This window comes from Muscardinus avellanarius (genome assembly GCF_963383645.1).
Source record: "Muscardinus avellanarius genome assembly, chromosome: 16".
Classification (NCBI taxonomy): Eukaryota; Metazoa; Chordata; class Mammalia; order Rodentia; family Gliridae; genus Muscardinus; species Muscardinus avellanarius.
Window position 1 is genome coordinate 3669482 of NC_137802.1, and position 27309 is coordinate 3696790.

General features: G+C 56.1%; 1 protein-coding gene across 1 annotated transcript; it reads right to left on the minus strand.

Moving 5' to 3' along the window:
• Positions 1–1453: 1453 nt before the first annotated feature.
• Positions 1454–20147, minus strand: ANKRD24 (ankyrin repeat domain 24; the record flags this gene model as incomplete). Its single annotated transcript, XM_080713906.1, has 21 exons — positions 1454–1531; positions 1703–1768; positions 1996–2115; positions 5862–6029; positions 8418–10028; positions 10147–10265; positions 10487–10559; positions 11701–11799; positions 11873–11917; positions 12321–12428; positions 12521–12601; positions 13498–13526; positions 13872–14059; positions 14233–14339; positions 14537–14607; positions 16350–16407; positions 16716–16780; positions 18828–18916; positions 18992–19122; positions 19225–19311; positions 20109–20147. 21 exons carry the CDS (start codon positions 20145–20147, stop codon positions 1454–1456), a joined length of 3432 nt encoding a protein of 1143 aa, XP_080570032.1.
• Positions 20148–27309: the final 7162 nt, after the last annotated feature.

Here is a 27309-nt window from a genome sequence, read left to right on the forward strand (position 1 = left end):
TTTTTAAGAGACACTGGACAGAATCTATCCTCTAAGGCAAGGGGCACACTCTCCTGCAGATGTTAGAAGCACCAACTGAAAAACTTAGCATTTTTCTACCAAAGTTCTCTGAAACAGTTCTGGTTCTCTTTTTTTCTTTCTTCTTTGTGGTACTGGGATTGGAACCCAGAGGCTTTCTACCTCCGGGCTATACTCCCAGACCTATCTTATACTTTATTTGGAAACAGAGTCTCACTAAATTGCTGAGAGCCTAAGTAGCTGAGGCTGGCTTCGAACCTGCACGATCCTCCTGTCTCAGCCTCCCAAGTGCGGGGATGACAAGTGTGCGCCACCACGCCCGGCTACTGAGCTTTTTTTTTTTTTTTTTTTTTGAAACAGTCTCACCAAGTTTCTGAGGCTGGCCTCAAACCTTTGATCCTTCCGCTGCTGCCTTCCACGCCTTAGTATTACAGACAGGCACCTTATAATGTCTTCTTAAATCTTGTTTTTTTGTGTGTGTGTGTGGTACTGGGGGTGGAACCCAGAGGCCTTCTACCTCTGGGCTATGCTCCCAGACCTATTTTTTTATATTTTTACTTGGAAACAGGGTCTCACTAAGTTGCCAAGAGCCTCACTAAATAGCTGAGGCCGGCTTTGAACCTGTGTGATCCTCCTGTCTCAGCCTCCCAAGTGCGGGGATTACAAGCGTGCGCCACTATGCCCAGCAAATCTTGCATTGTTTGAATGTAGCTTCTAGGAAGTTTTTTACTACCGTGTGGCTCCCATGTGCAATATGGTATGTTTGGACAGGGATGTCTAAAGCCGGGCGTGGTGGCGCACGCTCGTCATCCCAGCATTCGGGAGGCTGAGACCTGGAGGATCGCGGTTCGTAGACAGCCTCAGCTACTTAGTGAGGCCCTCTGCAACTCAGTGAGACCCGGTTTCAAAATAAAGAATTTAAAAAATAGGGCAGGGGGTGTAGCTCAGAGGTAGAATGCCCCTGGGTTCCATCCCCAGACCCACACACACACACAAAAAAAAAATCCTAAAGTTGTGGTTCAGGGCACATGCACCACCAAGGGCTATGAGAACCCGAATCCTGGCCTCTCCTCAGAGCCCATGGTCCCCGAGGTCCCTTGGCATTGAGATTTTTATTTATCCTGAATTCTGAGTTTTGGGCATTGGAGCAGAAAGCCTCCTACCCTGGACCACCCCATCCCTTTTCCAAGCACCCAGCCGTCAGGCCACCGGTCCGTTTGTCCTGTGCACGGCAGGCTTTTATTGCTGGACTGGCTTTCATGATGGGACGTGGGCAGGACACAGAAAGTCAGATTGTCCGGCGGGGAGGGAGAGGCAGGGACCAGGTGGCGATGGAGCCAGCTGGGGCAGCCAGGAAGGCACCCGGGCCGGTGTCCAGTGCTGGGCCACCTGGCGGGGCGGGGCCGCTGTCCCTGAGGGGCTGGCCGGGCGGGCCTCAGCGGCCCTGCGCCTGCAGCCGCTGCATCTGCAGGATCTGACTGAGGATCCGCTGCACGTCTTCATCCATCTGGCCCTGGGGTGCGGGGACAGAGAGAGAGAGAGAGACCTGGTGCAGGGAGGTGCACAGCCTGTGAGCCTCTCCCTGGACCAGCCCCTCGCCACCGCCATTGTCCAGAAGGGGAAACTGAGGCCCAGACAGCCGCAGCAGCAGCCGCAGCAGCAGCCAGCCCCAAACCCAGCTCACCTGAATGGCGTACAGAAGATGGCTTCTGTACAGAGCCACCACCGCCCCGTGGTCCCTGGCGGCCTCCTGTGGGCGAGGAGGGATGCTCAGAGAAGCTGGGTCCCCAGCAAGACACACCCAGGTGCCTCGCGTGCAAAGGCTTGCACCCTCCTGGCCGCCGGTGGCTGAAGTAGACGACTAGGGCCTGCCGTGCCTTGCGCATGCGCCCCGCCATTCCTGCCCACCGGGCCTCTCCTCGGTGAAGCATCTTGGCCTCCGCTATGCCGCGGGCCTCCCCTCCGTGTAAGCCTCACCTCCATCTGCCTCCGCAGGGCCGTCACCTGGCTTCGGAGGGCCTCCACCTCGGGGGCTGCGGCCGGCTGCTCCTTCAGGGCCTCCTTGAGGCTGAACACTTCCTTGGATAGTTCTGTGATCTGGGGGTGGGGGCGGCTGTCAGAGGGCCCCCCAGCGCCCAGGGCTGGGGGCAGGGACATCTCAGGGCAGCAGGCCACCATGGACAAGGTCCTGCAAGAAAGTGGCCTGCCCACCGAGGCCCAGGACATCCACCCACTGCTTCTGTACCGCCCACCAGCTAGGAAAGGCTTTGCTGTTTCTGTGTTTGTGTTGTACTGGGAATTGAACCCAGGGGCCTTCTACCTCTGAGCTATACCCCGGCCCATTTTATTTCTTACTTTTATTGATTTTTTTATTTTGGCACTGGGAATTCAAGCTACCCTCAAGCTATACCTCAGACCTTTCTTATTTATTTATTTATTTTTGTGGTACTGGAGATTGAACCAGGGGCATTCTATCTCCAAGCTACATCCCAAGCCCCTTTTTTTTTTTTTTTTTTTTTTTTTTTTTGGTGGTCCTGGGGGTGGAGCCCAGAGGCTTTCTACGTCCAGGCTATACTCCCAGACCTATTTTATACTTTGTTTGGAAACAGGGTTTCACTAAGCTACTGAGGCTGGCTTCAAACCTGTGCAATCCTCCTGTCTCAGCCTCACAAATGCTGAGATTACAAGTGTGGGCCACCACACTCGGCAGACCTTTTTTATTTTGAAACAGGGTCTCCCTAAATTGCTGAGACTGGTCTAGAACCTGTGATCTTTCTGTCTCAATCTCCTGAGTACTGGGATTACAGGCATGTGCCACCATGCCTGTTTTCTTCCTCCTCCTCCTCCTCCTCCTCCTCCTCCTCCTCCTCCTCCTCCTCCTCTTTGGATTGAATCTAGGGACATTCCACCTCCCTCCAAGCTACACCCTCCAGTCCTATTTTTAGTTTCCTCTCTAGGTTGATGAGGGTCTGCCTACTTGCTGAGCCTGATCTCAAACCCACGATCCTTCTGTCTCAGACTCCCAAAAACTGGGATTACAGGCACGTTCCACCATGCCTGGGTTGGCTTTCACATTTTTTAACTACCAGGGGGAAAAGTCAAAAGAAGAATGGTATTTCTGTGACACGTGAAGGCTGTATCAAGCTCACAGTTTGGTGTTTATAAATAAAGTATTATTAGCCAGGTGTGGTGGCTCACACTTGTAATCCCTGCGCTTGGGAGGCGAAGACAGGAGGATTGTACAAGTTCAAAGCCAGCCGCGCTAGCTTAAGAGACCCTGTTTCCAAAAAAATAAAATAGGTCTGGGAGTGTAGCCTGCGGGTAAAAGGGTTTCCAGGAACCCCAGTACCTCCAAAAAATAAATAAAGCATTATTAGCACACAACCATGCCCATTCAGTTCTGTGGTGTCTTGTATCTGTTTTTATAATAATGGTGGCAGAGTGCAACTGTGCCCACAGACTGTTCAGCAGAGCAGAAAATATTTTTACTTTCTCACCCTTTATTAGAAAAAGATCTTGTCACGGGGCGTGGTGGCGCACGCTTGTAATCCCAGCATTTGGGAGGCTGAGACCTGGAGGATTGCGGTTCACAGACAGCCTCAGCTACTTAGTGAGGCCCTCTGCAACTCTGTGAGACCCAGTTTCAAAATAAAGAATAAAAAATAGGGCAGCGGGTGTAGCTCGGAGGTCAAATGCCCCTGGGTTCCATCCCCAGACCTGCAAAAAAAAAAAAAAAAAAAAAAAAAGAAAAGAAAAGAAAAAGATCTTGTCCCCTCTTGGGGACTCTGCTGGCCCATGTACAAGGGAAATCGGTGGCACAGGAATTTAAAGACACCTGGCCTGGTTGGGCTAGGGTTACAGAGACCTGGAAAAGATTCTTGTCCCACCCCTTTCTCAAGGACAGAAAGATGACTTATTCCTTCTGATCCTGTTTCCCCGTCTATAATCTGGGGAGAATCATGGTCTTACCTTAGTAGGTAGCTGTTATTCTGCACAGAAGTTTTTGGTTTTTTTTTTTTTTTTTTTGTGGTACTGGGGTTTCTGGAAGCCCTTCTACCTCCAGGCTACACTCCCAGACCTATTGTATATTTTTGAAACAGGGTCTCTTACGCCAGCGCGGCTGGCTTTGAACCTGCGCGATCCTCCTGTCTCCGCCTCCCAAGCGCGGGGATTACAAGCGTGCACCGCCACACCCGGCGTTCTGCACAGAAGTTTTAAAGATCCCCAGAAAACAGCAGGCACTGGATAAAATGCTGGACCTTATTCAAGTAGACCATATGTTCTCAACCAGGGGTATTCTGTGCATCCGCCCGCGGGACCCAGGCCGATGTCTGGGGACCTCTGTGGTCCTCACAAGAGGGGTTGAAGCACGTAGATGCCAGGGACGTTGCTCAGCACCTGCAGCGCCCGGCTTGCCTGCCCCAGAGAAGGACGCAGCGCGGTGTCCACGGTGCTGAGGACCCACGGGCCCACCTGAACTGTAGCCTCATTGGACACAGAAGTAAACGGAGGCTCAGAGAAGTGAAGCAACTTATCCACGGTCACACAGCACATTAGGGGTGGGCGCTCCTCTGTGGCATGACACCCAGGGCCCGAGGTCTCGGGCACTGCCCAGGGATGCCCTGTGTCTCTGAGCTGTGTGACGTCCCACCTTTTAGAGCCTCGGCGTGGTCATCAGAAAAGGGGAGATAAAATGTTCTCTGGCTTTTAGGGTTATAAGAAGGATGAAAGTGGTAAATATAAAACAAAAATGCCTGACCCCAAAACTGGAAGTTGCTGTCATCAGTATTATTATTATCAGTATTATTATTATTGTGTGAGGGATTGAACAGAGGCTTTCTACCTCTGAGCTATACCTCCAGCCTTTTTTATTTTTTATTTTTTTGTGTGGTGCTGGGGATTGAACCCAGTGGCATTCTATCTCCGAGCTACACCCCCAGACCAATTTTTTATTCTTTATTTGGAAAAAGGGTCTCACTGAGTTGCAGAGGGCCTAAGTAGCTGAGGCTGACCATGAACTGCCATCCTCCGGTCTCAGCCTCCCAAATGCTGGGATTACAAGCGTGTGCCACCATGCCTGGCTTGTTTTTTATTTTTTATTTATAATATTTATTTATTTATCTATTTATTTATTTTGGTAGTACTGGGGTTCCTGGAAGCCCTTCTACCTCTGGGCTACACTCCCAGACCTATTTTATATTTTTATTTGGAAACAGGGTCTCTTAAGCCAGCAGGCTGACTTCGAGCCTGTGCGATCCTCCTGTCTCCGCCTCCCAAGCGTGGGGATGACAAGCGTGCGCCACCGCGCCCGGCCTTGTTTTTTATTTTGATGCAGGATCTCACTAAGTTGCTGGGGGCCTCACTACATCACTGAGGCCGGCCTGGAACCTGGGATCCTCCCGTCTCTGCCTCCCAAGTCCATCAGTATTTATTATTGCTGTTAAGATGAAAGCTTCAGGACTTGGGTTCACACGGTGATTGAACTACTGGATGGCTGTGTGACCCTGGGTGAATGGCTTCACCTCTCCGTGCCTACGTTTCTTCAAACGGGGCCCGTTATGCACCTAATTTATGAGGCCTCCAATTGAAGACTAAAGGCATTACTCCACGCTAAACGCACCGGCCTCGTATGCAGTAAGCGCTCAATACATGTTGCTGTGGTTATATTTAGAAGGTAGAACAACAGCCAGAGTGACCAAGCAGAGACCCCTTTCTTCATTGTGCCCCAGTTTCCCATCTGGAAAATGGGCTGATTCCCATGCCCCTGTTGGCGGGGACATTTTTAAGGTTTTTTCCCAACCTTTGCTGAGTGGGGCCCCAAGGGAACGTGGAGGGGCACCCACCTTCTTGTCCTTCTCCTTGGCCTTGTCCAGGGCCTCCTGGGCGCGGCTCTGGGCCTCCCGCGCCCTCTCGGCCTCGGTCCGGAGACCCCGTAGCTGCTGCTCCGCGGTGGCCAGCTGGGCCTCGGCCGCATGCCGCTCGCTCTTCATGAACAGGGCCTCGCGCTGCACCTGCGGCAAAGCCCACGCGCGACTCTGAGGACACGTGGACCCCGCACATGCTTGGGCCCCAGGGCTCTTCTGGACCTCTGCTTGGGCCTCAGGATATTCCAGCCCACATGGGCCTGGAGGGGTTTGACCCACGGAAATTCTTTCCTTCTCTCTGCCAGGAAAACGTTGGGACCCTGCTGTGCACCTCTGGACTACTTACTGGCTGTGTGGGCCAAGACAAGTGACTCCCCCTGTCTGCGCCCTGGTTCCCCTGGACATAAAATGAAGGCAATTAAGCTGAGGGTGGTGCCACACACCTGTCATCCCAGTACTTGGGAGGCTGAGATAGGCTCCCTGGCTCGAGGCCAGCCTCGGGAATTTAGTGAGGCCCTCAGTAACTTAGTGAGACCCTGTTTCAAAATAAAGAATAAGCCGGGCGTGGTGGCGCACGCTTGTAATCCCTGCGCTTGGGAGACGGAGACAGGAGGATCGCGCAAGTTCGAAACCAGCTGTGCTGGCTTAAGAGACCCTGTTTCCAAATAAAAAAGTATAAATATAGGTCTGGGAGTGTAGCCTGGAGGTAGAGGGGTTTCCAGGAACCCCAGTACCATGAAAGAAAGAAAAGAAAGAAAGAAAGAATAAAAACTAGGGCAAGGGGTTTAGCTCGGAGGTCAAATGCCCCTGGGTTCATCCCAGACCCGCAAAATGTAAATAAATAAATAAATAATTAGGGCTTGGAGGTGGAATGTCCCTGGGTTTGACACTCAGTACCAAAGTAAGTACACATAATGAAGATGGTAACAATAGCTGCCCCTTCGGCAGGTGGTTGTGAGGATACAGTTAGCAGAAATATGGGACATGCTAAGGACAGTTTCCAGCACCATTAATACTATTTTTGAGCTACTGAGATTATTTTCTATTATCACATCAATATTCCTTTCACTGCCAGTGATACAAAAGTGTGCAGATTTCTTACACACAGTACAAAGAGCCAGGCACAGCGGTGTACTCCTGTCGTCCCAGCTACTCAGGAGGCTGAGGAGGGAGGATTACACGTTTGAAGCCAACCTGTGCAATTTAGTCAGAACCTGCCTCAAAATAAAAATTAAAAAAGACTAGAGAGGAAGCTCAGTGGTAGAGCACTCCTGGGTTCAATCACTGACACCACAAAATAAATAAAACCTCAGCATCCAAGTCCACTGAGCTAAAAATGAGAGCAAAACTCCCTGTTCATAACATCCTTCTTTCAAATTGGTCAAAGGGCTAAAAACTATTATAAGAGCATTTTTATGACATGCTCACAAAAAGCCAGCTGGAAGAAACCACAGGGTCAAAAATGACCACCAGAGAAAACGGACATTAGATAAAAAACATCTAATGGGAAATAGAATCCACTGCTTACAAAAAAAAAAAAAAATTGTGATCTTTGATCCCTACCTCACACCATGCACAGATACCAGAGATGAAACAGACGTCATTGTGAAACTAAAATAATAGAGATGCTAGAAGAAAATATGGAACATCTTCATGACCTTGTGACAAAGGTTTTAGAATCAGACTCCCCCAAAGTAGTAGCCAATGCCGGGCGTGGAGGCGCATGCTTGTAATCCCAGCATTCAGAGGCTGAGACAGGAGGATGGCCGTCAGCTACTTAGTGAGGCCCTCTGCAACTTAGTGAGACCCTGTTTCAAATTAAAGAATGAAAAACAGGGCAGGGGGGGGGGTGTAGCTCAGAGGTTGAATGCCCCTGGGTTCCATCCTCAGACGGGCAAAAAACAACAACAAAAAAAAAAGTAGTTGCCATTAAAATGATGAAGTCAGCCGGGCTTGAGGGCGCATGCTTATAATCCCAGCACTCGGGAGGCTGAGACCAGAGGGACAGCGGTTCGCGGCCAGCTTCAGCTACTTAGTGAGGCCCTCTGCAACTTAGTGAGACCCTATTTCAAAACCAAGAATAAAAAATAGGGCAGGGGGTGTAGCTTGGAGGTCAAATGCCCCTGGGTTCCATCCCCAGACCCAAAAAATAAATAAATAAATAAAATGATGAGGTCAAACTGTGTGTGTGTGTGTGTGTGTGTGTGTGTGTATCTGTCTACGCACATGGTGGTGCATGCTTGTAACCTCAGTATTTAGGAGGCTGAGACGGGAGGATCCCAGACTCAAGGCCAGTGTCCGTGACTCCGTGAGACTTTGAGCAAGCCTGGGAGATGCTTGTTTCAAAACAAAAAATAAAGGGGCCGGGGCTGTAGCTCGCGGGTAGAATGCTCCTGGGTTCGATAACCAGCGGAGGGAAGGGAAAGGACACAGAAGCTGACCGGTCTGGGCGGTGAGCCGCACGGACCTTCGGCTCACACGGGCGGCCGCCTGGCGCCCAACGTGCGGCCGCCCGTGCGCCCAGCCGCTGCTCACCTGGAAGACCTCGGCGCTGGTCTTCTCGTGCCGCCGGCCCAGCTCCTCCAGCTGCCCCTCCAGCCGGGCCACGTCGGCCTGCAGCGCGCCCACCACGCGCTGGTGCTCGGGGCGCGCCACGCTGGCCGCCCGCTCGCGCTCCAGCTCGGCCCGCAGGCGCGCCGCCTCCTGCTCCAGGCCGGCCGCCCGGCCGCGCAGCTCCCGCGCCTCGGCCTGCAGCCGCTGGTGCTCGGCGGCCGGCACGCTGCCCCGGCGCAGGGCCTCGGAGGCCTCGCGCAGCTCGGCCAGGCCTCGCCGGGCGGCCTCGCCCGCGGCGGCCAGCTCGGCGGCATGGGCCTCGGCGGCGGCCCGGGCGCGGCCCAGCTCGGCGGCCGCGGCGCGCTGCTGCTGCTCGGCGGCCACCGCCTCGGCCAGCTGCCCGCGCAGCGCCGCCAGCTCGCGGCCCTGCTCCAGCCAGGCCTCCTCGCGCCGGGCCAGCTCGGCGCGCAGCCCCCGCGCCGCCTCCTCGGCCAGCAGCCGGCCGGCCCGCGCCTCGTCCAGCCGGCCCGCCGCCGCCTGCAGCTCCCGCAGCCGGGCGTCCCGCGCGCGCAGGTCCTCCCGCGCCTGCTCCAGCGCCGCCCGCAGCTGCCCCGGGCCGCCGCCGCCGGCCTGCGCCGCCCGCAGCCGGCCCGCCTCGGCCTCCGCCAGCTCGGCCGCGGCCTCCCGCTCCCGCTGCCGCAGCGCCGCCTCCAGGCCGCGGATCCGGCTCTCCAGCTCGGCCTGCAGCTGCTGCGAGGCCTCGGCGGCGCCGGGGTGGCGGATGGGACCGGCGGGGAGCCCCGCGGCCTCGGCTCCCGTGGCCTCCGCTGAAGTGGGCTCTGTCCCGGTGGCCTCGGCTCCCGTGGCCTCGGTTCTCGTGGCCTCCGCTGAAGTGGGCTCTGTCCCAGTGGCCTCGGCTGACGTGGGCTCTGCCCCCGTGGCCTCCAGGTCCCCCGGGTTCCCGGCCTCCATGGCCCTGGGTTCTGCAGATATAGCCCCCGCCACGCCGGCCTGCGGCTCTGGCTCCTCCTTCGTGTCCCGGGGCTCTGCTCCCGTGGCCTCAGTGCCCGAGGTCTTCGTCTCTGCCTTTTGTCCTTCCTGTCCAAGCGCTGCGTCTCTGGTCTCTGTCCCTGCCGCTCCTGGTTCCCTGGCGTCCGTGCCCTCCCCGGTGGCCCTGGCCTCGGCACCCGTGGGCCTGGTTTCTTCTGTGGCCTCCGGGGTCGAGGCCGGGGCGGCCGGGGCAGCTGCCTCCAGAGTCCTGCCTCCGGCAGTTTCCGTGTCTGCGGCCTCCTCATCTGTGGCCTCGGCTCCGTTGACTTCGGTTTCCGGAGCTGCGGTGCCCGAGAGCTCTGCCTCTGCCAGCCCATTGTGTGTGACACTGCTGCCCCCGGCCTTGTCCTCCCCCTGGGCGGCCTCCTCTCCCGCCGTGGCCCTCCGTGCCTCCTGCTGCTCCAGCGCCCCCAGGGCCTCCGCGTGCTGCCTCCTGAGCTCCTCCAGCTCGGCCCGCAGGGAGTCGTAGAGGGCCAGAGGCACGACCTGGGCCTCGCCGTTCACCTCCACCTGCGGCTCATCCTTCTCGAAGTCCTCCAGGATCTGGGGGTGGCAGAGGCGTGAGTGCCTGTCGGGACACCCCGAAGCCTGCCTGCACTCCCTGGCCCCAGGGAAGAAGCCCCCGGGGTCCTGTAGCTGTCCGTGGCCTCGGTTTCCCTACCTGCACCTTCTCCATCAGCTCCTGGTTCTGTCTGGTGAGCTCGGCCACCCGCTCCTGCAGCAAAGCCAAGCGCTCCTGGCCTGACGGGCTCAGCCGCTTCGACAGCAGGGCCTCGGCCCCTGGCAGGGGCTCGGAGTCAGGCCTGAGGCCCCGGGCCACAGGGGGCAGGAGCAGGGGGCCCCAGTGGGATGCAGGGGGAGGGGCAGCCCGGGGTTAAGCAGGTGGAAGGATTGACAGGCTGTGCGAACCCCCTTCCCGGGCTGTGATGTCCACACCCCCCAAGCCTCCATCTCCCGAGGCTACAGAACCAGCTGGACAGGATCGCAGAGCAGGGGCTCACCTGCAAAGTCCGACAGCTCCCCCTCCTCGTCCTGAAGGGTGGCCACATCGTAGCTGGTGTTCTCCCGCTCACTCTGGGGTGGGGTACCGAGTCTGGCTTGGGGTCTAGTGCCCCTCTCACTCCCTTTCCCCCAAGACTCCAGAGTCCTTGGTGTTCTTACACCTAGGGCTGGCCGTGTTAGTATTTACTGAGTCCCAACTACGACCTTTGCCCCTTGCCCCTTGTTTTTAGGGATGGAACCCAGGGACATTCTATCTCTGAGCTACACTGCCCAGCCTTTTTTTTTTTTTTTTTTTTTTGCGGGTCCTGGGGGCATTTGACCTCTGAGCTTCACCCCCTGCCTTATTTTTCATTCTTTATTTTGAAACAGAGTCTCATTGAGTTGCAGAGGGCCTCACTAAGTAGCTGAGGCTGTCCGCGAACCGCTATCCTCCTGTCTCAGCCTCCCAAGGTCTGGGATTATAAGTGTGGCCCGGCTTGTATTTCTTTTGTGGCCATGCAGGGAATGAAGCCCAGGGCCTGTGCATGCTAAGCGAACGCTGACCACTGAGCTGCACCAACCAACAGCCTTGTGTGACCTTTTGGGGCACGAGGGCTGGGGACTGAGCCCAGGGGCATTCTGAACTAGCTGTGTCTATACGCTGAGTTTCTATCTGCCTTTGCTGGTGTGCATGAGTGAGCTGGCCCATTGATGCATGTATGTTTGTTTGGACATGTGTCTATCATGGGTGTATATTTGTTGGTATGTTGCCTGTGTGTCGCTGTGGGTTTGTAAGGATATATTGTGTATGCGTTTGCACGTGTATCGCTGGCTCTAAGTATACTGGTGTGGCTGTCATGCCTGGCCCCTCCCTGGCTCTGGCCCCGCCCCTACTCTTAACCCACCCACCTGGCTCCGGCCTGGTCAGGGTCCGCCCTGGCTCTGGCCACGCCCACCTGGCTCTGGCTCCGCCCAGTCGAGCCCCACCCCAGTCCGGCCCCGCCTACCTGGCCCCTCCCTGACTCCAGCCCCGCCCCTGCTCTGGCCCCGCCCTCCTTGCTTCTTCCAGGTTCTGGCCCCACTCACCTGGCCCTGTCCTATAGAGCCTCACCCTCTCTGGGCCCGCCCCTCACCGACCCCGCCCACCTACCCCGCCCTGGCCCCGCCCCGCCCTCATCGGCCCCGCCCACACGCCGCGCCCTGGCTCCGGCCCCGCCCCGCCCTCAGCGCCCACCTCCAGCAGGGAAAGGCGGCTCTGCAGACTCTCCACCTCTCGGCCCAGGCTCTCCTTCTCCTCCTGCCTCTCGGCCAGCAGCTGCTGCAGCTCCTGCACCTGGACACCGCGGGGCGCGCTCAGCGCTCGGCCGGGGCCGCGGGCAGGGGCCGCCGCCCCATCGATGCTCTACCTGTCTCTCCAGGCTGTGGAGCGAGCTGGCCTCGGCCTCCTGCAGCTGCGGGCAGAAGGCACCGGGGGTCTGCGTCGGGACCTCGCTGGCCACCTCCTGCCCAGCTCCCACCCCCCATCTGTCCACTCATTCATTCCACAAGTGTTTCCCGAGCTTGTCTGTGCACAGCCGAAAGTGCTACGAGCAGAATTAAAGAAAGCTGAGAAGTGAGGGTTCTGCGTGCTGCGGTTTGACACGGGGCAAAGGACGCGAAAGAGGGACCCGTGGGGACATCTGGGGCGCAACACTCCAGCCCGTGGAAAGGCCCTGGGGCGGGGCGGAGCCTGGCGTGTTGGAGGCACAGCCAGGAGCCCTGTGTGGACGGAGGGGAGAGAAGGAAGGGGGAGGGAAGGCAGGGAATCTTCCCCCCGGATGGCCCCCGCGCTGGCCGGGCTCTGCTGCTCCTAACCTCCGGCTTCTTCCGTCCCTTGTGCTGTTCCAGGCCCCGGATCTTCTGCAAGAGGCGGCCTCTCTCCTGCCGCAGCCGCACGATCTCCTCGTAGGCTTCGCGGTCATCCTGTTCCCCTCCCCACCCCGGGGACCCGCCACCTTAGATGGGGCCCGAAGGCCAGGCTGCCACTTGGGGCCCCAGCCTCCCGCACCTCTCACCGGCATGGGAATGCTGGCGGGGGGCGGAGGCGCCTTCCTCTTCTTGGGAGCCCCTCGCTTTTCCTGGCTGGATGCAGAGTTCTGGGTGGGCAGAGAGAGCACAGGGCACGGGGCGCCCCGCGGGCCTCGCCGGACCCCCCAGGCTGGCAGCGCCTCTCCCCCGCCCGGGGAAGCGGCCCGGCCGGGGCTATGCCTGCCTCATCCCAGAATAAGGGAGAGGGCCCGGCATTTTCTCAAAGTCCTGGGTCTTTTTCTTTGGCTTGCACTGGCTGGCACAGGTGACCTAGGAGTTTCTCTTTTCTTTTCTTCCTTCCTTCCTTCCTTCCCTCCTTTCATTTTCTTTCTTCCTTCCTTTCTTTCTTTCCTGGTACTGGTGATAAAACCCAGGGGCTTTCTGCCTCCAGGCTACACCCTCAGACCTATTTTGTATTTTATTTGGTTCTTTTTTTTTTTTTTTTTTGTCTTTTTTGGAACCGGGGATCGAACCCAGAGCGCCACACCTGCAAAGCAGGCGCTTTGCCACTGAGCTACATCCCGGCCCCTTATATTTTATTTGGAAACAGGGTCTCCCCGAGTTGCAAAGGGCCTCACTAAGTAGTTGGGGCTGGTTACAAACCTGCGATCCTCCTGTCTCAGCCTCTCAAGTACTGGGATGACAAGCGTGGGCCACCATGCCCAGCTCCCAGCACTATTTTTATTTTTATTTTTATTTTTTTGCGGGCCTGGGGATGGAACCCAGGGGCATTTGACCTCCAAACTGCACCCCCAGCCCTAGTTTTTATTCTTTACTTTGAAACAAGGTTTCCCTGAGTGGCAGAGGGCCTCACTAAGTCGCTGAGGCTGGCTGTGACCCATGATCCTCCTGTCTCGGCCTCCCGAGTGCTGGGGTGACGAGCTGCGCCCCACGCCCGGCTCTCTTCCTTCTGTTTCCACCGAATCGCAGCCCAGGAGGAAGCTCAGTCCTTAGGGACCCTTACCTGAGAGGAGGCCTCGCCCGAGTCGTCCTCTAGGGGCCGGGAGAGAGGGGAGCGGGGTCAGCCACTGGGTCCCAGGGTCTCCACTCCCAGCTCTAGGGGAGTTCCCCAAGAAGGTGGCTAGGAGGGGCTTTGAAACTCTCAGAGCGAGAGAGAGCACAGTGGCATTGCCAGAGGTAGTTCTAAAAACACAGGGAATCAGAGTGGACCCTAGACTACTCTATACGGGCTCCTTGAAACTGCCCCAAGTAGGGGAGCCATGAAATCTCCTAGAGTGCAGCAGAGAAAGATGAAACCACCCACAATAAGAAGAGAAGGGGTGATTGGAAGATGGGGGCGCAGGTGCCTGGGCTTGCTTAGAGACGGTGCTGGCTTACCGTTGGGTGGTGAGGGGCGCTGGGCAGCCTCCTGCAGAAGGCGCAAGATGAACTTGTCCCCGGCCAGGGCGCCGTAGTGGGCCGCGTCCTGGCCCAGAGCGTCCGTGATGCCCGGCTGGGCCCCGCCCTGCAGCAGCACCTCCACTGTCTCGGGGCTGGCCCCTTCACAGGCCAGCATCAGGGCTGTCCTGCGGGGAAGGGGGCTGCTGAGAGGGTGCAGAATCCCCAAGGCCCACTGCCCACCCACCTGGAGGCTGGGAAGAGACAGAGGACAACTGGGTCTCCCTCCCCGTCCTTAGCTCAGAGAAGTCCAGACACTTGGTCAAGGTCACACAGCACACAGTGCTGGGCAGAGGCTCACCTGCCCTGCAGGTCCTGGTCATTTGCAGCAGCCCCCTGCTGCAGGAGGAGGCGGCAGAGTTCTGTGTGACACATCTGAGCCGCTATGATGAGAGGCGTCGCGCCCGACTGGAGGGGAGGAGGAGGAGGAGGGGGAGGAGGAGGAGGAGGAAGAGGAGGAGGAGGAGCAGGAGGGGGAGGGGAGGAAGGAGGGGATAGCATGAGAAGCCTGGAGGGCCACCCTGAGCGGCACCCCAAATGTTCTCACACATCCCAAAGGATGCCTGGTGGGCGCCCACTTCACCCCAGGCAGCCCCAAAGCTCACCCGATCTCGCGGGTTCAGATGCGCCTTGAAGGAGCACAGCATCTCTGAGCAGGAGAGACAGCCGCCGGCCGCTGGAGGAGAGGGAAGAGGGTGGGCAGGAGGGCAGGTGACTCGGATCCCGGGCCCTCGGGAGAGCCCCAAGGGAGGGGGCGTCAGCGCACAGGGGAGCGAGGCCCGGCCAGGTCCGCGGCCGCCTGGGGGCCACAGGCAGAGAGAGCCCCTGTAGACCCCTGGCAGCCAGGGCACCCCGAGCTTTCCCTAGGTCCCTGGGGCTCCCTCTGGGGTGGGAATCCCCACCAAGTTTCATTTTTATTTCCCCCTTCTGTTGTGGTTTGTATTTTCCCTTTGGCGGTACTGGGGATGAAACCCACGTGTATTCTGCCTCTGAACTACACCCTCAGCCCTGTTTATTTATTTATTCATTCATTCATTCATTTATTTTTGCAGTACTGGGGATGGAACCCAAGGGCAGTCTGCCTCCAAGCTCTACCCCCAGCCCTATTTCTATTCTTTATTTTTATTTATTTATTTATTTATTTATTTATTTATTTAGTGGTATGGGGGATAGAACCCATGGGCATTCTACCTTCAAACTACACCCCTAATCCTATTTATTTATTTATTGCAGTACTGGGGATGGAACTCAGGAGCATTGTACCTCCAAGCTATACCCGCAGCCCTATTTTTTAATCTTATTTATTTATTTATTTATTTATTGATGGTACTGGGGTTCCTGGAAGCCCTTCTACCTCTGGACTACACTCCCAGACCTATTTTATCCCTTTTTTTTTTTTTTTTTTGAAACAGGGTCTCTTAAGGCTGGCTTCGAACCTGCATGATCCTCCTGTCTCGTCTCCCAAGCGCGGGGATTACAAGGGTGCGCCACCACGCCCAGCTATTTTTTAGTTTTTGAAACAGGGTCTCACTGAGTTGTAGTTGAGGCTGGCCCTGAACGTCGATCCTCCAGTCTCTGCCTCCCAAGTGCTGGGGTTACAAGCGTGTGACACACACTCAGGGACACTCGGCCTCCCAGTCCTATTTCTAATTTCTATTCTTTTTTTTTTTTTTTTTTGCAGTACTAGGGATGAAACCCAGGGGAGCTACACTCCCAGACTTACTTAATATTTTATTTGGAAACAGGGTCTCACCAAGTTCTGAGAGCCTCACTAAGCAGCTGAGGCTGGCTTCAAACCTGCGCGATCCTCCTGTCTCCGCCTCCCAAGCGCGGGGGGATTACAAGCGTGCGCCACCACGCCTGGCTCTGAAACAGGGTCAACCTAGGCCCATGAGAGTCACACTACTTGCTGAGGCTGTCCTGGAACCTGCGATCCTCCCGCTTCAGCCTCCAGAGTACTGGAATTATAGGGCGTGCCACCACAGCCAACTTAGAACAGATGTTTTCTGAGTGACTGGTAAAATCCTGACTCTCGGGGGCCTGGTGAACAGAGCTGGGTGGTGAGGATGTCTTCGCTGGGTGCTTCTCTTCTGGCGGGAAGGGGTTTAGATTTGGGGATTGTGAAGGACTACTCGGGTTCTTCAAGGGAACCTGAATTCTGGGCATTGCACCCCCATCCTCACAAAGACCGGACATGCGCGCTACACTTCCAAGTCTGGAAGCACGGGGCCCCCAGAACCTCCATACATGGTGTCTGTTCCTGGGGGGTGCTGCTGTGAATTCGTGCTGAGCCTCGGTGTCAGGCAGCACACAGTAGGTGCTACACAGAAGAGCAGGATGCCCCTGGCTGGTTCCCACTCTGAGAGAAAAACCCCAAGTCCAGTGTCCTCGGGGGCAGAGGCCGGGGGCTGTACTCACCAGCGTGGTGCAGGGCCGTCCAGCCACTGCCGTCCTCGATGTCCACCACACAGGAGGCCTGGGAAGGGGCACGGGTCAGCTGCGGCCTGGGGCCCCGGGGACACCTCCCACGCCCTGGGCACGGGGCTCACTTCCCAGGCCCCCAGGTGACCGCTCTCTCATGAGGGTTGGTGACAAAAAGGGACGGCAGGGGCCCGAGGGATCAGGGACTGGGAGGAGACGAGCTTCTAAGGCCGCGGCTGACCGGCAGGCAGGGTCTGGGGGCTCTGGGGGACCCGGATGTCTGGTACTGAGGGGATGTCTCAAAGAGGCTAAAGGCCCCCAGGGCACCCCGAGAGGGGGTCGCAGGAGCTAAACCAGTCACACCTGTAGCAGAAGCTTCAGGCACTGTGGGTGGCCATACTTGGCGGCCAGGTGGAGGGCGTTGTAACCTGAAAGGAGAGATGGTCCGAGGTTCCACGTCCTGCTGTGGCTCCAGCTCCTTCCTCAACCTTGGCCCACAGGGACCCCAGTGACTTGTTAAACAAAAGCCATGCGACAGCCGGGCGTGGTAGCGCACTCACGCTTGTCATCCCCGCGCTTGGGAGGCTGAGACAGGAGGATCGCACGGGTTCGAAGCCAGCCTCAACTACGTAGTGAGGCTCTCAGCAACTTGGTGAGACCCTGTTTCCAAAAATAGGTCTGGGAGCATAGCCCAGAGGTAGAAAGCCTCTGGGTCCCACCCCCATTACCACACACACACACACAAAGCCACGCAACTCCCAGTGGCCAGAGACGCTCAGCGCTACCCACTGGCAGTGTCCAGACACCTCCCCACACGCAGCAGTCTGCACCCACCGGTGGACACCCCAGGGCTTTGGCACCCCCCACATCTCAGCCACTATACGCGCTTCAGCACCCCGGGGCTGCAGCCGGAACCCACCGTTGCGCAAGTTTTCACTTGGCTCTGATGCTAGCTCAGACCGCCCTGCCTCAAACTGCAGCCCTGAGGATTCAGATGGGGCCGTGCGGTGCCCAGAACCCCGGAGCACCCGCTGCTCATGTCTGCATGGCGCTGGACATCAGCACTCACGGGGCCCCCAGCGCACTCACACCCAGACCGTCCTGATGCCCCGGCTGCTTCCAGATCCCAGCGCCCCAGACTCTTCCTTATTTTTTTGGTGGTACGGGGGATGGACCCCAAGGGCATTCTATCTCCAAGCTCCACCCCCAGCCCTATTTTTTATTCTCTGAAACAAGGTCTCACTGAGTTGCAGAGGGCCTCACTAAGTAGCTGAGGCTGTCCGCGAACTACAATCCTCCTGTCTCGGCCTCCAATGCTGGGATGACAAGTGTGTGCCACCACACCTGGCTCCGCTTTATTTTTCTTTTGGAAACAGGGTCTCCCTAAGTTACCGCATGGTGGCCTCGAGCCTGCGGTCCTCCTGCCTCAGTTCCAAGTGCTGGGATTACAGCAATGCACCACCAAGCCCAGCTCTCAAATGGTGCTACTTCTGTTCCCCCCACACACACCAATGGGACTGGGAATTGAACCCAGGGACATTCTACCTGCGAGCTACACCTGCATCCCTTTCTATTTTACTTTTGGTTTTTGTTCTGGGGATTGAGCCCAGGAGCATTCTACCTCTGAGCTACACCTCCTGTGCTGTTTCTATTTTTCTTTTCTTTTTTTTTTTTTTTTTTGCGGGTCTGGGGATGGAACCCAGGGGCATTCGACCTCCGAGCTACACCCCCTGCCCTATTTTTTATTCTTTATTTTGAAACCGGGTCTCACTGAGTTGCAGAGGGCCTCACTAAGTAGCTGAGGCTGGCCGCGAACCGCGATCCTCCAGGTCTCAGCCTCCCAAATGCAGTGATGACAAGCGTGCGCCACCACGCCTGGCTCAATTTTTATTTTCAAAGGGGGGTCTCGCTAAGTTGCTGAGGCTGGCCAGTAACCTGCAATCTGCCTGCCTCGGCCTCTCAAGTACTGGGGTTACAAGTGTGGGCCACCATTCCCAGTTTTTTCGTGTGTGTGTGATACTGGGGTTCCTGGAAACCCTTTTACCTCCGGGTTACACTCCCAGACCTATTTTTTTTTAATACTTTTTATATTTTTTATTTGGAAACAGGGTCTCTTAAGCCAGCAGAGGCTGGCTTCGAACTTGCACGATCCTCCTGCCTCAGCCTCCCAAGTGCTGGGGTCACAGCCGTGAACCACCACACCTGATTCCAGATGCTTCTTAAGCTCAGCTGCCCCCCAACCCGGCAGCTTCTCCCCCAATCTGCAGGTTCTTTGCTGTGTCTGTTGCTTTCCGGATCTAAGCTACTTTCACACACCCCTGGCCTCAAGTTCTCAATTCTCCATGCTTAGTGCCAGCCCGTGTCTGTCCTTGGGCACAGCTGAGCAGCCCGCCCCTGTGCCCTCCTCTTCCTGTAGGGGACCCTGAGGGCTTGAAGCAGGGCCTGGGGCCGGGGACCCAATCCAGCTGGTAGTACCTGCTCCATCCGTGCTCATAACGTTGGCGCCATGGGCCAACATGACTTCTAGACAGCTGGTCATGCCCCTCATGGCCGCCAAATGAAACCTGGAGGTCAGAGGTCAGGGGTCAGGCCCCGCTTGGCCTCCTGTGGCCACCCCACCCCTTGGGCGGGGCACTCACGCGGACTTGCCCTCGGGGTCCAGTTTCGTGGGCACCAGCCCCTTGCGGGAGATGAGCGCAGCCACCCGGGTGGCATCGTTGTTCTCCACGGCCAGCAGCAGCCGCTCGTCACTTTTGCCCCAGTCTTGACCCTGCGGGCACACCCAAAGGCATGTGGCGCCTGGATGGGGGCTGCCCCCTCCCCTCCCCCTGCAGGGGCTCCAGGCTCGCGCCGCCCACCCCTGGGCACTTGCCTGGCGCCTGCCTTTGACTGCCGGCTTCGGGATGGGGCAGGGGCCGCAGGGCGGGCAGGAGCCGAGGTCGGTGGGGCTGAGCCGCAGCTGCAGGGGGGAGGGGGGAGGTGGTCCTGGGCTGGGGGGCCTGAGACAGTGTCTCTCAAGCCTGCACCCCCCAGCATCTGCTCCCAGGCCCATCACCCCAACAATCCACCAGGAACCCACAGCCCCCATCCACCCTCAGCACCTTCCGAAGCGTTCTCCCCCACCTCAAGCTCCTGGGTGCGAACCCACCTTTGCAACCTCCCTCCGGGAAACCGATCCCTGGACTTCTCCAAACGACCCTGGTCTCCCTATCTGAGCCCTCGGGCCCTTTCCTCGTCCCTCAAGGCGACCCTGTCCCACACTGCACCTGCCTGCAACTGTGCCCCGAATATCTCAAGGCCTGGTTACCCAAAATGACAACCTGAGAAGCATCTCAAATGCCTCCCCCAATGGCCCAGCGTCCTCCAGAAACCTCCCGCCCCAAACCATCTGTCCCAAAAATGTCCTTCAAAAAAACCCCCAAACCAAGGCTCCCTCGAATGTCTAATGGTCTCAAAAACTGTTTTTCAGTGCCACGATCTCTCCCCAACAGCCCCACACTGTCGCCCCGATTGCCTGGCTGCTTCCAAATCGGTGTCCCCAAATGTCCCCACAGCCTTCAAAACTGTCTCCCCAAACGTGCCCTTGTGTCTCCAGAGTCCATCCCCCATACTGCCCCAGCCCCGCGCTTCTCCCGCGCCCATCTTTCCCAGGCCTGGGGTGGAGGTGGGGGTCCAGGCTGCACAGAGGGGACAGGAGGAGGAAGAGCGGGAGGAGGAGGGGGAGGAGGAGGGACCAGCAGCCCGCCCGGGCCCTACCGCGAAGGAGGCGGCTGCGCACAAGCACAGCTGCTTCATGGCGTCCAGGGCTCAGGACAGCCGGGCTGGGGGAGGCGACCGACCCGCAGGGGCCGTGAGGGCGGGGCCTGAGCTCGTAGCCCCGCCCCTCTCCCTCTGCACACCCAGCCCTGGCCCCGCCCCAACCCTGGCAACACCGCCTCCGGCCCCGCCCACCAACCAAGCCACGCCCACAGGCACCACCCATCCCACGCAGTAGCACTTTTCCTTCCACGCCACGCCCATCTGGAGACGCCCCTGCCTCTGCCTGGCCCCTCCCCGCCCACCCCAGGGCGATCCTGCCGCCCGGCCCACCAAGCACCATCACCCCCCAAAACAACCAAGTCCCGCCCCCGCTGTGGCCACGCCCATGCCAGCCCCAGCAACGCCCCGCCCTCACATCCACGTTGGTACCTCCCACCTCCTCACCGCGCCTATCAGTCACCGCCCCTATAATCGCCCCGCCCACCCTGGTACCGCCCCCCCGCGTCGCCCCGCCCATCAGTCACCGCCCTGGGCTCGCCCCGCCCACCGGTCACCGCCAGCCCCAGCCCTAGACACTGCTTGCCCCGCACTCGGAGATGAGGTTTGGTCCCAGATGGGCCCAGGACGTGGCCTGCTGGGGAGGGGGCGCAGCCGCCCACCCAACCTCGCCCAAGGGAAGATGCCAAGACCCTGTCCTCACCCGGCGGGCTCCAGACTGGGCGGTGGGCCCTCTGCCACCTGGGAGCAGGCCAGGCCAGCAGGAGTCTCAGACCCGGACCTGGACAGACCCCGCCTCTTGCAGCCGCCGGCCAGCTCTTGCTTACAACCCCCTTGGATTCCTTCATCGGTACACACACAGAAACACAGTCACACACACACACACACACACACACACACACACACACACACTTCATTCTTTCATTCATTTGCACATCCACGAGTGTGGCTCTAGACTCAGACAACTGTGAATTCGAGTCCGAGTCAGGCGCCCCGCCCTTGAGCCTGGGCGGAGGTACTTACCTGGCGGTGCCTGCCACCTTCCTCACCTGTGAAATGGGCTTCAGGGTCACAGGTGCCGTCGCACAGGGCTACGGCGGCGAGGGCTCAGTGAGCTACTACCTGTGGAGCACTGGGCCACACGGGGCCTGGCACACAGTAGGTGCACAATAAAAACTGCGCGCCTGTGATCCCAGTAACCGGGAAGCGGAGACAGGAGGATCGTAGGTTCCAGGCCAGCCTCAGCAACTTAGAGGGACTCAGCAACCTAGTGAGATGGTTTCAAAATAGAAGCAGGCAGGAGATAGTGGCCTGTAACTCCAGTATTTGGGAGGCTGACTCCGGATCACGGGCTCCAGACCAGCCTCAGCAATTTAGAGAGCAACTTACTGAGACTGTTTCAAAATGAAAACAGAGGGCCTTACTGGTGATATATGCTTGTCATCCCAGCATTGGGAGGCTGAGACCAGAGGATCACAGTTCGCGGCCAGCCTCAGCTACTTAGCGAGGCCCTCTGCAACTCAGTGAGACCCTGCTTCAAAATAAAGAATAAAAAATAGGGCTGGGGTGGAGACTAGAGGTAGAATGCCCCTGGGTTCCATCCCCAGTACCGAGAGAGAGTGGGGGAGACTAGGCAGAGATGGGCGAGGTATGGGGTTCTCAGAGACAAGTTAGGGGGACTGATCTGTTGTTTGGGGAACCTGTTCATTACCAAGTTGGGGTCTTTGAAAAGGAACATTTTAGCTGGGAATGGTAGTGCACGCTTGTAACCCCAGCACTTGGGAGGCTGAGACAAGAGGATCCCAGTTCAAGGACAGTGTCAGCTACTTAGTGAGGCCCTCTGCAACTTAGTGAGACCCTGTTTCAAAAAAAAGAATAAAAAATAGGGCTGGGGGTGTAACTCGGAGGTAGAATGCCACTGGGTTCCATTCCCAGTACAAAAAAAAAAAAATTTTTTTTAAAGAATAGCTAGGGGGTATCAGGAGAGGGGACTCCGATCCCCGGAGCCAGGCAGGTATTGGCAGGTCTCTGGGCCGTGTGCCTGCTCTCAGTCTGGGGGTACGGGGAGCCTCCAGGCCGCACAGGAAGAGGCCGAAATGGATCTCCCAGCTCAGGCCTCGGATTTCCAATCATCCGCTTGACTACGTAAGCCCAGACCAAAGCGGCCTCTCGGAGCCCATCCGCTCATGCCAACTCCTGGCACTCCCCCGACGCCTCTCTGTCACCCCAGATGCAACGTACCCGCTACTGCCTGCCAGGCGTGTCCTCCTGCCCCTGCCCTCCCTCCTCCCGGTCAGCAGCGGCTTCCTAAACCCCGGGATTCTCTCTCTGCTGCTCAAGGACCTTCTTGTGCACAGCCAACTGCTCTTGGCAGCCCAAGCCCTGCCAGCCCAAGAGCTAGGGAGAGCTTCCTGCTTTGAAGGCGTTGGTAGTAAAGAGCAGAAGAAGGAGAACCGGGCATGGTGGCGCACGCCTGGAATCCCAGTACTTGGGAGGCTGAGACAGGAGGATCACTGGTTCAAGGCCAGCCTCCGCAAGTAATGAGACTCTGTCATCCACCTAGTGAGACCCTGTTTCAAAATTAAAAGAAATGGGAAGCTGAGACTAGAGGATCACAGGTTTGAGGCTAGTCTCAGCTATTTAGTGCGGCTCTCTGAAACTTAGTGAGACCCTGTTTCAAAATAAAGAATAAAGCCAGGCGTGGTGACCCATGCTTGTAATCCCAGCATGAGATGGGAGGATGGCGGTTCGTGGGCCAGCCTCAGCTACTTAGTGAGGCCCTTTGCAAGTTGGTGAGACCCTGTTTCAAAATAAAGAATAAAAAATGGGAGCAGGGCGGGGTGGTGCACACTTGTAATCCCCGCGCTTGGGAGGCTGGGACAGGAGGATCGCACGGGTTCGAAGCCAGCCTCAGCTACTTAGTGAGGCTCTCAGCAACTTAATGAGACTCTGTTTCCAAATAAAATATAAAATGGATCTGGGAGTATAGCCCGGAGGTAGAAAACCTCTGGGTTCCACCCCCAGTACCACCAAAAACCAAAACAAAACAAAATCAACCTCAGCTATTTAGTAAGACCCTATTTCCAAATAAAGTATAAAATAGGTCTGGGAGTATAGCCCGGAGGTAGAAAAGCCCCTGAGTTCCACCCCCAGGGACACACACACACACACACACACACACACACACACAAAAAAAAAAAATAGGGCTAGGGATATAGCTTGGATGTAGAATGCCCCTGGATTCCATCCCCAGTACTACAAAAATAAAAAATAAAAATAAATAAATAAATAAATAAATAAATAAATAAGGGCTGGGGGTGCAGCTCAGAGATAATGCCCCTGGGTTCAATCCCCTGCACCACCATTACTCCCCCACCTCCCAAAAAAAAGAGTTTTGGAAGAAGACAAATGAAAGTGAGGCCGGGCGTGGTGGCGCACGCTTGTAATCCCAGCATTTGGGAGGCTGAGACTGGAGGCTGTGACGGGAGGATCACGGTTGTGGATAGCCTCGGCTACTTAGTGAGGCCCTATGCAACTTAGGGAGACCCTGTTTCCAAATAAAAATAGAAAATAAAGCTGGGGGTGTAGCTCGGAGGTAGAATGCCCCGGGGTTCAATGCCCAGTACTGCAACCGAGGAGGAGCCGGCCCTCAGGGCTGAGGAAGAGGCCCACCTGCCGAGGCTGGGGGGGGGGGGTCGCAGGAGGCACCCGCAGCCAGGTGCCGTGACAGGAGGGGACCGAACCGAGCCTGGGAGGCGGCCAGGCGGTCAGCAGTCACCGCTTGGCTTTCTTCCCTCGGGGCTGCAGAACAAAAGCTGAATTTGACTCCAGCTGCCGGTGGAAACCCGAACCCGCCTAGCAGAGGGAGGTGGGACGGTCAGGTGCGGAGCTGGGATGCAGGACCCCGCCCGCCCGGCAGCTGGCGGAGGTCTAAGGGCGTCTCCAGCAAGTCAAAACACACCCACATCCAGAATGACGTGGCTCTTTTCCAGCTGTAGAGCATTTGCAAAATGTGTGTGTGGGTTTTGGGGGCTTTTTGGGGGGCTCGGGGAGGCACTGGGGATGGAATTAAGGGGAGTTTTATCTCTGAGCTACACCCCAGCGCTATTTTATTTATTTATCTATTTATTTATTTATTTATTGTAGTACTGAGGATGGAACCCAGGGGCATTCTACCTCTGAGCTATACCCCCAGCCCTATTTTTTTACTCTTTTTGTGTGTGTGGTACTGGAGATGGAATCCCTGGGCTTTCTACCTCCAGGCTACACGCTCCCCAAACCTAATTATATATATATATATATATATATATATATATATATATATATATATATTTTTTTTTTTTTTTTCCAGGTCTGGGATGGGACCCAGGGGCATTCGACCTCCGAGCTACACCCCCGCCCTATTTTATTCTTTATTTTGAAACCAGGTCTCACTGAGTTGCAGAGGGCCTCACTAAGTAGCTGAGGCTGGCCACGAACCGCGATCCTCCTGTCTCAGCCTCCCAAATGCTGGGATAACAAGTGTGAGCCACCACGCCGGGCTAGCAATTATGTTTATACATAGAAATCATAAGTGTAATATTTAGTAGGTAATTTAGAGGATAGAATGTTTAGTTTAAGTTCATTATATGTGACGGAGAGTGGCCAGGCAGGGCCGCCCTTTGGTGTTTTTTGACCCAGGATTAAAATAACACATTGAGAATATAATTAAACAGGTTTTAGATGAAAATAATCTACATGCTGTATTTTGAAATATTTGGTATTTTGTGTGTGTGGTACTGGGGGTGGAACCCAGGGGCCTTCTCCCTCTGGGCTATACGTCCAGACCTATTTCATATTTTATAATTTATTTTAAAACAGGGTCTCACTAAATTGCTGAGAGCCTAAGTAGCTCAGGCTGGCTTTGAACCTACACGATTCTCCTGTCTCAGCCTCCCAAGCACTGGGATTACAAGCATGTGCCATCACGGCAGGCTTATTCTTTATGTTGAAAAAGGGCCTCACTAAGTGGCTGAGGCTGTCTGCAAACCATGATCCAGCCTTCCAAATGCTTGAATTATAAGTGTGCACCGCCATGTCCAGCTTATTTTACTCTTTAAATTTATTTATTTTTTATATTTATTTGTTTATTGAGTGACACCGGGGATTGAACGCAGGAGCATTCTACCTCTGAGCTACACCCCCTCTCCAGCCCTATTTTATTTTTATTTGGAAACAGGGTCTGGCTGGGTGAGAACCTGCAATCCTCCTGTCTCAGCCTCCCAAATCCTGGGATCACAAGCAGGTCCAGGCTGGCTCCCGCTCCTGGCAAAATGTCATTTCAGTGTAACTGTGTTTCTGCAAGTAAATGCTTGTAAGAGTCTCGTTCACCACGGGCTGCGAACAAATATTATTTAGGAGACCCCAAACCAGATGAAAAATATTAGGTTCCTTCCACAGGAACGAAGCTGATCCCTGGTCACAGGTCACATTTTGTAGGCAGTTAAGGAGCAGTTAATCCTCTGGCCCTCTCTTCCTCTATTTCTCTCCTCCTCTCCCCTCTCTCCTCTCCCCTCTCTCCTCTCCCTTCTCTCCTCTCTCCTCTCCTCTCCCCCCTCTCTCTCCTCTCCCCTCTCTCTCTCTCCTCTATCTCTCTCTCCTCTCCCCCCTCTCTCTCCTCTCCCCTCTCTCTCTCCTCTCTCCTCTCTCTCCTCTCTCCCCTCTCTCCTCTCCTCTCCTCTCCTCTCTTCTCTTCTTTTCTCTCCCTCCTCCCTCTCTCTCTCTCTCTCTCTCTCTCTCTCTCTCTCTCTCTCTCTCTCTCTCTCTCTCTCTCTCTCCAGTTCACACCCAGTCCCATCCCTGACTATGGGCAAGACCCTCCCTCCCTGGCTGTGAGACCCAAAGTGCTTCCTTCACCTCTCTGAGCCCTCCTCTATAAAACGGATACAATGGAGTCAATAAAGCTCCTTCTTGCTGGGCGTGGTGTCGCACACCTGTAACCCCAAAACTTGGGAGGCTGAGACAGGAGGATCACGAATTCACTGACAGCCTCAGCTACTTAGTGAGGCCCTCTGCAACTTAGTGAAAATAAAGAATAAAAAATAGGGCTGGGGGTGTAGCTTGGAGGTAGAATGCCCCTGGTTTAATCCCCAGCACCAGGAAAGGAAAGAAGGAAGGACAGCATTTGTGCGTAAAAAATATTCAAAAAGGAGTTCTCCCTTTCTTTCTTTCTTTCTTTCTTTCTTTCTTTCTTTTTTTTTTTTTTTTTTTTTTTTGAGGAACTGGGGCTAGAACTCAGGGACATTCTACCTCTGAGGTACACTCCCAGCCCTATTTTTATTCTTTTTTATTTTATTTCTTTTGTGGTACTGGGGATGAGATCCAGGGGCTTTCTACCTCCAGGCTACACTCTCAGACCTATTTTCTATTTTATTTGGAAACAGGGTCTCACTAAGTTGCTGAGAGCCTCACTAAGTAGCTGAGGCTGGCTTCGAACCTGCGCGATCCTCCTGTCTCAGCCTCCCAAGCGCGGGGATTACAAGCTCACCACACCCAGCTTTTCTTTTTCTCCCTTCCTTCCTCTCTTTCTTTCTTTCTTTCTTTTGTACTGGGGATTGAACCCAGAGGCATTCTACTTTCAAATTACACCCAGCCCTATTTTTTATTCTTTACTTTGAAACAGGGTCTCACTGATTTTGCAGAGGGCCTCACTAAGTAGCTGAGGCCATTTGTGAACTGCGATCCTCCTGTCTCAGCCTCCCGAATGCTGGGATTACAAATGTGGACCACCACGCCCAGCTTCACCCATCCCTATTTTATTTCAATTTTGAAACAAGATCTCACTAGGTTGCTGAGAGTCCCTACTTCCTGGGGTGATCCCTGAACCTGCAATCCTCCTGTCTCAGCCTCCCAAGCACTGGGAGCATCACTACATCTGGCTTTTATTTTTTATTTTGAAACAGGGTCTTGCTAGGTCATTGAAGCTGGCCTCGAGCCTGGGATCCTCCTGTTTCAGCCTCCCAAATACTGAGATTACACCTGTGGAATCTCAGCGTTCTGAGCAGGCTGGGCCCTGGTGTTATTGACACTTGGGGTGGGTGGAAGGGTGGGAGGGGATATCTGTCCAGAGGCCAGCAGGTCTTCAGCCAGGGGTGAGCTGGCATCTCAGGGGCCTCAGACTCACCTCTGGCTTCTTAAATCTTGCCCTGAGAGTCTTCATTGC